The sequence below is a fragment of the Phaenicophaeus curvirostris genome, chromosome 1 (assembly GCF_032191515.1).
Source record: "Phaenicophaeus curvirostris isolate KB17595 chromosome 1, BPBGC_Pcur_1.0, whole genome shotgun sequence".
Lineage (NCBI taxonomy): Eukaryota > Metazoa > Chordata > Aves > Cuculiformes > Cuculidae > Phaenicophaeus > Phaenicophaeus curvirostris.
Genome location: NC_091392.1, coordinates 141,448,989 through 141,461,415, shown reverse-complemented (window position 1 = coordinate 141,461,415; position 12,427 = coordinate 141,448,989). Strand labels below are relative to the sequence as shown.

The 12,427-nt window shown below is 42.7% G+C and overlaps 1 protein-coding gene across 1 annotated transcript in view; it reads left to right on the top strand.

Annotated features, from left to right (window-relative positions):
* Positions 1 to 12,427, top strand: part of AFF3 (ALF transcription elongation factor 3) — a 328,515-nt gene that overhangs the window by 238,814 nt on the left and 77,274 nt on the right. Inside the window, exon 9 of the mRNA XM_069855424.1 lies at positions 11,322 to 11,362. Coding sequence (XP_069711525.1) covers positions 11,322 to 11,362 — 41 coding nt within the window. The remainder of the gene's footprint in view (positions 1 to 11,321; positions 11,363 to 12,427) is intronic.

Below are 12,427 nucleotides of genomic sequence, written 5' to 3'. Positions count from 1 at the left end.
AAATAAATTAACTGGCTGGTATGCATACATGGAATAATAATCTAGCATATTTTTGCAACCCAAATCTGCTTCCTTGCATGCATTTTTTTTCTGTGCAGGATGAGGTTGGCTGCTGCTGAAGTTTTGTGGCTGTGAAAATTTATTACCCACAGAGTCAATCTGCATTCTGGCTGCCAAGTCTGAATAAATAGAGTCATTGTGCTTGTCTGGAATATGTAACCAAAGTTCATCCAGTCAGCTTGACTTTCACATCCCATGAGATTCATAAAAGCCAACACCCTGGTATGTGCTCTTGATTCCTGCCAAAAATTTTGTAAAATTGTATAAACAGAAGTTGAAGAAGCAATCAGAACATGCTCCTAGGGACATGGCTCCGCACTCCAGCCCCTGCTGTATCTTGAAAGGAAAGACCCAACTTTAGTACTCTTTTTTTTAAAAAAAAAGCTCTTGTATGACTATTTCCCTGCAGCAGTAGGTTAATGCTGGGGCTGAAGACACCCTCCTCACACAGTGCGCAGGAAGGCAGCGAACAGTCCTCTTGGGTTCATTAATTTTGCTCATCCACCCTGCAGCACAGGAAGAGGGAAGGCAGCATTTACCTGCAGGTGGCTGCCCTCTTAAAGAAGGGATGGGGACAGACTGACCTTACAGGCTCTGAGCAGTGTGAGAAAACCTGACCCCTCCACGTGCAAGCCAGGGCAAAGAGAAAGCCATGTCCCTTCACAGGAGACCTCAGGGGAAAGCAGTCTTAAGAAAGTTGACCAGGAACAGCTTCAGCATAGTAAAATAAAAACCTTGGCAGCCTGGTCTGGCTGGCCACCCAGAGTTCCACAGGGCAGCAGCAGCCCACCCAGCCTGGCACCCTCCTGGGGGTCCCAGGGCTGTCCCTGCCCATAGCAGCCTGGGGACAGTCAGGGTGGGCTGCTGGCCCCAGAGGACCTGCCAATGCTCCGCTATCACTCTGGCCATGGCTGAGCCAGAAAACTTGAGGCTAATTCAAGTTGCACCCGCAACTCCAGTGGGAACATTAGTGCTTACGTTTCCTCATCATCATGTAGGCACCTTTCTGGCAGGATTGTCTGCAGCACAGTAATTCAGAACCAGTCAAATCCATCCTGTTGTTGCAACAGGGCAGAAGTCCATCTACATGGCCAATTGCAATCGGTGTGACCGTGTCCCTACATAAGTAGGACTAGGAAATTATTTATTTTTTCAAGTCACAGACTTATGATTCATTTTTTTAATAGTAGCCAGAAACAAGAGAGAATGAATGTATATAAAGACAATCTTTTAAATAATGCATAGGACTTTTCTCTCACACTTCTGGATATGGACTAACAATCAAAAAATTATAAAAATTATCCCAAAATGAACAGTCATGCATACACCTTCTTTCAGAAGAAATAATTTTTATTAGAGTCCATATAAGCACTACTTCTGCATATGAAACGTAATGAATTTTGAAACAAATTGAAAAAGGGGCAAACTGGCTACAAGCTTTCTTTCCGTAAGACCTCCTCTGTTAGGAAGACACTTTCTGAAATCGAAGATCAGCCAAGCAGAGCATAGAGTCAGGTACATCTAGAAAGAAGAGTTATACTGGGCAAATTATAGCATAACACTGCGTAGCCCTGTTCATCATTAGAACTATTTTTAGGCAGCGCTAATTGCATTCAGATATGCCGTGTCCAAATACTTTAACCACATTAAGTCATTTTAGTGTTCCTCTCCTCTTTATCCACCTCTTCATCACTGCAATACTTGATGCTTGATCAGAAGGGAAAATGAGTAAGAAAGGAGGGGAGAAGACTTAGACCTGAGAAAAAAGCCAACAAAAAGCACAGAGCCTGCATCATTACTGTAATGAATTACTCTCTCCAGAAGTGCCTTGAAAAACCCCGGGGGAGGAGGGGGGAAGTATCTTTCTGATGAGAAATTTCTCACTCCACTGAGCACAGGAAACTTATTTCAGGAAGTCTGTCCATGAACGAGTCTGACTGCAACCAAAACAGCACAAAGCAGAGATAAGTATAAGTGGAACAATTAGGTTTTTAGTTAAGGAATGGCTAGAACCTCAGGTGGTTTTGTACTTAATCCAAATGCTCTGCTCAGCCCTCTGTCGCTACAATGTGGGTGCATTTTTAGACTTGAGAAATAGCCACTGTAGCGGTCTTACTTAACTCAAGCAAGTCCATTATTTCATGTGTATTAGAGAAGCAATCGTTTTGGTATCCAACTTAACTAAAATCCAGAGTCAGATTTAAGCCAGCTGAGCCAAGCTTTTTTTTTTGTGGTTTGCCAGCTCTGATTTTAAAATCTCTGTGACATCTAAATTTGCACTTCCACAAGGCATGACAAGAAGACCAAGATTGCCTCACTGAAACTGTCAGATGAAACAAAATAAGAGCCCGGTCTTGTCCTGCCAAACTTGGCTCATGTCACTGCCTATCTTACAAAATCAGATTCAATGTCTGTCATGCACTGGCAGGCAGCATCAAGCTCTAAATTTGAATGTCACCACCATGAATGACAGTGAAAAAGGTTACAGATCAGCTTGGCTCTTGGACAAGCACAAAATCTGGGGAAATTCAAACACAGCACTCTGATCTCCGTGCTCCTTGGTAAAAACCTCTAAAAATAAATGAGAAAATCAAATTAAAATACAAGGGCATCTTCCTTGCCCCTTCATGTGGACGCCATGACTAAGCTAAGTTTTAGCTCTAGTAAATCTACAAGGCCTGCCCTTTTCCACTGGTATCACCCTTTTCCAAGTCTAACAGTTTCTCTCTGTATCTACTGTAAATTCCTTAACCCCATCTTCTTGAAACTTTTGGTTAGTCTTTTTCCCCACGTGAACTAAAATTACTATACCAATATCTGTTTTGACTGCTGTGGGAACATATCCTGATGCAATCAATTCAGCAGTGCTGGCTGATTTATGGCACAAAGATGGATGGATTAGATCCCTCATCTCACAGAATCATAGAATCATAGAATCACCAGGTTGGACCAGGCTGGCTTTCCCTTGTCCCTTTCTTTTGTGAGCCCATCAGCCTACACATCGCACCTCCTACTACAGAGAACCCTACTGAAACCAGCCTCCATGCTCGAGTCTTTGCCCCACTCAAGCACAGCCACAAAGCACTTGTTTGCATCTGGGCAAATTCATCCCAGCCTGCTTGTGACAGAACAGTTAAATAACCATCAGTCACAAATAAGTGACGGAGCTGGTGAGGGGGCTGGAGAACAAGTCTTATGAGGAGCAGCTGAGGGAACTGGGTTTCTTCAGCCTTGAGAAGAGAAAGCTGAAGGGAGACCTTATTGCTCTCTACAACTACCTGAAAGGAGGTTGTGGAGAGCAGGGAGCTGGCCTCTTCTCCCAAGTGACAGGGGACAGGACAAGAGGGAATGGCCCACTAGGGGAGGTTCAGGCTGGACATCAGAAAAAAAAATTTCATGGGAAGGGTCATTGGGGACTGGAACAGGCTGCTCAGGGAGGCGATTGAGTCACCTTCCCTGGAGATCTTTAAAAGATGGGTGGATGAGGTGCTGAGGGGCATAGCTTAGTGATTGATAGGAATGTTTGGACTTGATGATCCCGTGGGTCCTTTCTAACCTGATGATTCTATGATTCTATGATATCAACACAGGGTCCCAGCCTCTCTCTAGGAGCTGCCTGTTGCTCTCTGCAAGGCAGAAGGCCAAGCTGACTTCACTCTCCTCAGCCATTCAACTCCAACTGGGCTGATGGCAGTATGAGGAGTGGTGTAAAGGATGCCTGCACAGAAACGGATTGCAGCAGAAAGAGAGAAAGAAACAACTGAGACCATGTCAGAAAACAAAAGGAACATCAAAAGGGAAAGGGATTAAGGGAATAAAAGACAAATGAATGAAGAAAATAAATTGGAAAAAGGAGGACACTTTAAAGGGAGTAGCAGCTATATTAGAATGTGATGAGAAATAGGCAGAAAGAGTCAGCAGCCAATCCATCAAAACTAGGATTTAAAAAAATGGGGCTGGGGAGCTACTGCTACAATTTGTGCTGCACCTAGGGTCAAATCTTTCTCGTCTGAAGTCAGCAGGAGTTTAGCCAATAATTTCAATAAACTTAAAATCTTATCGCCCATCTTCTTCTTTTAATTTCTAACACAGTCCAAGTAGATACTTAGTAGCCAGTTTATTGACAGAGCACCTCCCTGGAGCAAGTTACCACCAGTTGAGGATTTCAGGCTTGCATTTCCCCTATTTTCATATATATGGGCTTAAGAAAAACTATAATTTAATTTCTGAGCTTTCAGACTTCCCAGTAAATCTTGTAAAGTCTGTCACACACCACTGACATTTTTTTGCCTGTGATACTGTAAGTGTAAGCAGCACTTCAGCCAAGTTACGTTTTCCTGGATAAGGAGACCAATACTGTGGAGACAGAGGAAGTTTTCCCAGGTGAGCACTACTTCCTTTGCAATAACAGAGACCTTCCTCCCATGTCACTGAAAATTAACCATTTCATTCATGTATAGTACCAAGTATAGTTGTTCTTTCTGCTCATCTTCACTGAAAATGATTGAAGTTGGCTCATCTGCATTAAAACCCTTTGTGGCTGTTAGGGCCAGACTGTGGGAGAAATCTGAACAGATGCAGGACAGAAGACCCAGCATTGACAGATACATAAAAATCTCTGTATGGTTAATACCCATGCTGACTATACAGTAATTTGGAGATCCAAATCACTTAACAAGTATTAACTACTTAATACAATGCCCCTGAGACATATTTAGGTAGAGTTAAGCAAGAATTATTATCTCTGTAGAACTGACAGGGAGACTGAGACTGAGATGTGGCTTGTTTGAAGCCTCACAGCAAGTCAGCTGCAAAGCCAGGATTAGTACTTACGTCTTTTAATCTCAGGTGCCATGTTCAAGTCACTAGACTGTGCTGCCCCTGAAGATTAATACGGATTAATGGGCAAAGCAGAGGAGAAAGAACAATGTAGGCCAGAAACATAATAATAAAACTCCAGGGTAAAAAATTAATACGCAGGTGTTGAAAGGCCCAGAGAAATCATAAAATCCAGAAAGGCTTTTATAGTTTCTTAAAAGATGTGGCTCTGATGATAACCAACTCCAAAAGAAGAAGGAAGGGAGACCCTGTTAAGCCTTACAGCCTGTAAATCTTAAGTAAATATCAACTGGACAGTGAAAATCACATTCACACATTTATATTACAAATTTACAGAGAAACACTTGAGCTGTAGTTTACAAGTGATTTTAAATCCCTCAGAAATCCACACTAAAAAGCAATCCTCAAACAAAGCCCCTAGGAATAGTGAGGAGTATGGAATAATGCAGTGAGAGAAGGCACATAAGGAATTACTTACAAGCAATTGCCTGTCCTGAGTTCCTCAGGCAACTCTTGTGGCCACAAAGCACTCGTGGGCATTTAAACGGGACAAGTCCATCGGTGTGAGAGGGTTTCATTACCCATGTTTTGAGCCCTGATGAGAGCATCATTGCAACACTGTGGAGTTCTGCACTCTTCGAGGACAACATTGAAAACTTAAGAGGGTTTAAAAACGAGCAAGAGGGATGTCTAGCACATTCAGAAAACATGCCTTGGAGTGAAAGGGATCCACACAATGAATCAAGCTTATCTGAAGCTGGTGGATGGCTTGATCACAGTCTATAAACACCTGCACAGGAAGCAGAGCTGTGAGGCTGGAAGGCAGCTCCATCTCACAAAGGTGTAACATCCAGTGCAAGAAGGCATCCATAAACAGAGTTGGACCAAATCCACATCTTGACATGGAAGATGAAAAAACATTTATGTGGTTGTCCTGAGGTGGATTTCACCATAAGGTGATTTTCCAGCAGTTTTGCTCTAGGTACACAACAGCTCCCAGATCTGAAGCAAGAAAGCAGCTCTGGCGAGTCCTGTGACCCCTGTTACCACATGCAGCCACATTGTGCCATTTACAAAACGTCTTTCTTCCTGGCTTCATTAGTTTAGGAATAAACTGCATTTAAGCTACAAACAAAACCTTAGGAAACTAAAACAGAATCAACATGAAAGACATATGAAGATTGAAATGTGGAAGAAGACAGACATAAAAGTGTTTGTCTGGCTCCCAAATGGCAATATGTAGTAATGACATCATTCCTTAACCCTGGCTTGGAAAAAGTGCATCTGAATTCACTAACTGCAGTCCAATACAGGGCGGCATCCAGCAGACTGGGTGCTTGCTAGTGTAGGAGATGTTGACTTAGAGCATAAATGGTTCACTGCACAAGTTCCAGGGCAATGCGAGGAAGACAAATAAGATGATCTGGCAGCAATGGAATTTACTCATGCACAGGTAATACATATTATTACACTGTCACCAAAGAAGTGGTTCAAATTCTCACCTTCTGTACACTTCTGTATACCTTCTGTACACATACAGAGATGACACTTATCTCAGTCTTTGGTATAACTGGTGTAAATCCATACAATTGCTGTAACTGAGCTGTCTTGTGATAATGGTGATTAATCCACAGGACAGGAAAAATGGAAAACAAAATGTCTGAAACTGTCAACAGTAAATTTATTGGCTTTTATTTGCCAAAGTGTGCCGTGAGTGTGGTGTAGGAAATCTCATCCATAGTCAGCCTGCAGTGCCTGCCTCCAAGACGCTCTTCTAAGCCCAGCAGAACATTCTGTAGTAGTTCTCATTTGCTTCTTATCCAAGAATGCCTGCAAGCCCCGCAGTTTATGAAGCAATACTGTTCCAACCAGATTAAAAAAAGAAAAGAAACAAAAAAACACCCCAAACAACAAAAAAAAAGAAAGAGGGATTTCTGGGGACTACTCTTAATACTCCTGTATCTCCAGCTCAATAGCAGTATTCAACCTGTTCTGCTCACTGCTCAGTCCCAATTACAATGCAGGTATTTAATTTCCTCTTTGATTTCCCTTCAACAACAGACTGCAACTTGTGACACTTCAAGTAATTTTGGTTGCTCATTTAACACACACTGAAACCTGAATATCTGCTGATGATGTTCCCAAGCTCTGGCTCATTGCAGTAAAGGATAGAGAAAGGAGATGCAGTCTCTAGAGACTGATAATCTAAACATGATTACTGCTGGGTGAAAACTTGGTTTGGCCCAGTGGTCTTGGGGCACAGCTAGAATCTTTCATGAATAATTAAAGGACTACAAGCAGATCAATTAAACTCTGCTCAAAATGTATCTGTAACCAACTCAGATGGGGGTCAAAGGAGTCTAACCAGCCAGTATCTTGTAATTTACAACTCTTGATGTAGTGAAACAGAGTAATTCATCTCATTTACTGTGGCTGGTTTCTCTAGCCCAAGTACCTGAGTCACCTAAGTGATTTTTTTTTTCCCTTCCCTGCTTCCTACTCAGCATTAAAGTTATTATGTGGTGGGTTGGCGTACAATATCTGTGTTCATATTGAAGAGAACCTTCCTCCGTCAGTAATCCCACTGATTCCAAGAAATGAAAATTAAGGATTGTACTCTTTACTGGCGAACACACTCTCTCTCTATCAAAAGAATATTAAGCTTCCCATAAAGTATTTTTTACTGGTAGATCTTGGAGATCTTTAAATTCTCTCAGCATTATCAAACTTCAAAATTATTTCTTATCCCTAATTTCTTTAACCAGTATAGTCACTTACTTCCAGGAATAATAAAGACCATAGAACATATTCTCATTTTTCTTGATGGATGATGAGCTGGCCTCAGTAAAGTTGTTAACGATGTAAAATAAAATGCAAATTAAATAGCACAATCAAAATCAAGCTATTAAAAATATAGCCATGCAGGCAGTATGTGGTACTAAGTACCACTCTTTTGCTTACATTGTTGTATAGATAACACCAGCATATTAGAAACATAATAAATCACAGAAAGCTGCTTCCCCAGCAATGGAGTTTCTCAAACTATGGGTCATGACCCTCAGTGGGAATTCATGAATGAGTTCGAATCGGGTCACAAAAAAACTGTTGGTGAGAAGCAAGGGCATGTATTTCCCCCTAAGTTGACCAGCCCAGTCCTCTAACAGGGGAACAAGAGAGCAGACTGTAATTAGTGGCAGCAAGTATTTATATTTGCTCAGGAACTGCTAACTACCTTTAATTACAACAGCTCACTTTTTCCAGGAGAGGGGAGCAATAGAGGCTAGAATTAAAATTGCCTGATAGTTGCTAATTGCCTTTCTCTGTAGGCATTAGATCTATTTCTCCAGGGAGAAAGAATAAACTTGTGACTGGATCTTGTTCCCCCATCATTAAGAAATGGGGTAATTACCAGCTCAGGGGGTCACACAAATATGCAGCCAAACACAGTTGCATTTTCAAACCATGTAAGAAAGAAATCAATAGCCTCATTTACAGGATGTGTGACCACCAATCAAAGGGTGAGATGTCTCATGCAATTTGCACTGCATCCTGGTGAGGAAAGATGTTTATTAAAGACTTGAAATGAGAGGCTAATTGAAAAAGCAGAATGATCTCACCAAAAGGCACTTGCACATTTCTCTCTGCTGCCCTGCCTGTCATCTGAGCCCTCTTTCTTGCCCAGAAGGTATCACCTTTTCAAAACTGTCAACAACTGGATGTACCAAGATGGAATCTGAAGATTGGCACTTGGGGCTGCAGTCCAACACCACATGGTCTGGCTCGATTAGTACACCAAACAGGTCAAGACAAGAGTTCTCTCCGCTTCTCTCCTGAGAGTAGCTTTCATCAAAACTAGAAGATGATGTATCCAGATCTTCTCCCTTTCTCAAAATTAGGGATTTTAAGGAAATACAAAGACATTACATACCTCACACCCCCACGTTAGGGACTTTTGGTGTCACCAAAGTCCACATTTGCTTTCTTGAGGCCCCTGTGGCTACAAAGCAACCTGTCTCCATCAGTAACCCCTGGCTATTGCAGCCACCACATGCCTTGCTCCAGGAGTGCTCTGGAGCTCCCCAGAAAGGGAGTGAAAGGAATTTCAGGTGAAAGCAACCTCAGATGGACATGCCCTTATCCCAGCAGCAAGGGTCTCCACTGCACGCTGCCATCACACTCTCATTCCTCTTCTCACACCACAGCCACAAGGTGACATCCTCTCACTTGGAATAGCATATCAGAGGAGACAGCCAGTTCACAAATAACTCGGGGGAAAAGAAAAAGAGAAAAGGGCGATAAAGCTATTTTTCAGCTGGATTAGTTTTCCAGCCTGTTGCAGTGCAAAACCACATGGGCATCTGTGGTGGTTTGAGCCAAGAGTGAGAAACATTAAAAGTGGCTTAAATAACACTGTCATGTCGTGGCTGCTTGTGAGGGATAGACTAGCCCCGGCTGCTGGCAGGAGAGAAGAGGGAGAGGTGACCCATCTACACAAATTGGCCATGGAAAAGGGCTCTGATAGTGAGAAGAAACTCCTGAGTTTTGCAGGCAGAGGCATAACACCATGCAGGAGTTGGTGTTGCAGCTGGGCAGCTTGAAACTTAACATGGACCTAACTTGCTGCTAGTGATGGTGATTAGACATGGGAGGAGATGAACTTGTGTTGGCCCAGAACATTAAAGAAGATTAAGCCATAAGACCTACATTTTGGATCTCTCCTGCATTTGTGTACAAGAAGTGAGATGAAGCTATTGTAACGAGCCCCTTCCAGAGGAGAGAGTAAAAATGGTGCCAGCCCACTGAACTGGAGAGTGGCTGGTCCATTAACATCTGTCCTGTATCCAGAGGCCTGGATGGCATGGAGAGGGTTGTATCCAATGCATGTACAAATGTGATGACCTACTGGAGACAGTGAAAAATGTCAGACTCCCCATATTATTCTCCTAACACTGAAAACAGCACGTTCCTGCCATGGGCACACTCCCAATGCAGAAAATCAATGCTAGGGAAGAGCTTCCGTAAACCATACCAGCCACAGGGGATGTGGCATAGCCCTTATGTCCTGACAGTTTGGTATGTGGCACACAGCAAACTACTTCACCCCAGGGAACCCAGGCGACCCAGGTTATTCCAGAAGGTTCCCTGAGCAGAAATCCTGCTTCCGAAATCAAGCAGATATCCTTCCCAAAGCATTTCTGCACTCCTGTCAGATCTTCAGGGATCTACTAAGGTGGATCTTTTCACCCCTTTCTGTGAAATGTTCCGCAACTGCAACCACAAGTCAGGTTTTGTCAAGTTTTTCTTTGCAGCCTGTCCGCAGCATTTTGACTAGCCAGAAAGGTTCCCTCTCCGGTGCTGAGCAGGGTGCCTGCAAGCCATGCAGCTTGTTCGGGGATAGGGTTATAGCCCCCAGCACCCTGAGAAGCCAGGGAGAATGGTTTCAAAAACGTATTTACTGATGGCTGCAAAGAGAAAATCAACATTTAATTCCCTGAGCCTTGACTCCCCGTACTGCTTAGCTTTGTGTCCTTTCTGTGACAGGTGAGGCACAGCCTGGACAGGTCTGGCTGGAAAGGGGATGCTCTGGGGAGCTCCAAGTAGAACTCAGGCTTTAAAATAGGCTTTCAAAACGTTATGGATTTCATCTTTGCTTAGCAGCTGGTTACTGTGCTGAAGCCATGAATCACACTACTTGAAGTGATTGAAGGAGGGGAAAGAATAATAATAATAAAGTGGCAAACTAGCTCAGGGATAGGCTTGGGAGTCCTATTAAGCTTGAGAGGCTACGGTTTCTATTCCCAGAACTGCTGAATAACACAAGAACAAGCATCACACGTCCCTACACCATCCAAAGAGTTCTACTAGGCAAAACAATGAGGAGCAAATCAGCAACAGGTCAATCCTGTGCCACGTAGTCAAAAGTTGCCAGCAGATTAACATGGCAGTGCTCGTGAAACGTCTGCAGCAACTCTGGCAAGCTTTGCAAAATTTATAATTATAGCTACAGGCTTCATCGCAAAAGGAACCAAATGTGTGATGTTTGTTTCTGTGGAAGAATGGGAGGAGACTAATGGTAAAGGAGAGGGAGTGGGAGTGCAGAAGCGGGGAGAGGGGAAGGCAGAGAATCGAGCCCTGGCGAGTTTTCAGGGACCTGCAGAAAAAATTGTCTAAATAGAGTAGTTCAGACCTCACATACCGTGCAGTGCTTTGACAATCTTCTGGTTTATGGCGTACTTAACAAAGTGTTCTTACATTTACTAGGCTGGAATGTCCATTTGACTATAGACTCTCTGCTACTTTGCTTGTACTTTAACACTTTGGACACGTGACAAAAATGTGTGTAATGCATTTTTTAAAGTGTTGATTGTGCTCGTAATTTTCAAGTCAGAATATAAAATAAACATCTCTGCCCTTTCTTCCAGCAGGCAGCACAGAGATCTGCTCTCCGCGTTCTATCTGACAGGTACATTTTGTCATTTTTATGAACTATAAATTGCTTTATGAAACGTTGAGCCCTATTTATTGTGGCATATAATTCATAATCGGATTTTGTCCCCAAAGTATCTGTGAACTGGGATGTTAAACATTTTGCATGCTTGGATTTGTCATGCATGTGTAGAGTTTATTACTGCAAAAATCACAGTCTTGTTGTATTTCATACAGACTATGCAGAATCCCTTGTTGTGATACCGAATGAGAGATAAGAAACTTACTGGAGAAGGCATGAATGATGCAGTAAATTCTGAGCTTTAGAGTTTGCTGAGATATATCTGAGCTCATTTTTCAGCAATAAGTACTTCATTTATTCCGAGATGTTCTCTTTTGACTTTTTGAAAATCCTTTCCCTGGGAATTATTCTTTTTCTGATGAGATTTTCTGTACATTTTATGCACAAAAACAATGCCTTTTTTTACCCTTTAAGTTTTGAGGGACTGGTATTTTGTAGGAATTGATTTAATTTTTTCACAGATTCTGGAACTACAGCTGAGTTCCAGGCAGATAAGCAGGGGACCAAATCCTTAGGCAGCATTCAGGTTTTACTCAGCTCTTTTTCAAGCAAAAATTCATTAATTTCAGTGGGAAACTTGCCCAAGTGAGGAATTCAGGATTTGGGCCATGGTAAATATTATAGTTGGGCCATGGGTCTGCCCAGGTATTTACCTTAAATGACTTTTATGAAAGAGGATTGATTGAAATATAAGGTAGCTTTCTAAGACGATCCTGATTTCTTTTCCAGTTTTGGGAACAGGGAGGGGGGAGGAGGAGTAGAGACTGTACATTTTAGTGCCTGTGAAAAAGAACTAGCAGATTTACATTTATCCACAAATGAGGTACTGTGTCATGCAGGCTGACACAGAGTAAATTTCCCCATGCCTTGTTGGCAGCCCCCTCTGCTTGTCTGGCCCCTCGCCCCCCGCCTCCCTGGGAATAAGTGGTAATTGACTCTGGAAGCCAGTTCAGGCCAGGATTTCTCCAGAGCAGAGCCTGTCACTTAGGCTGAATTATATGTTGTGCATGGATGAATAAC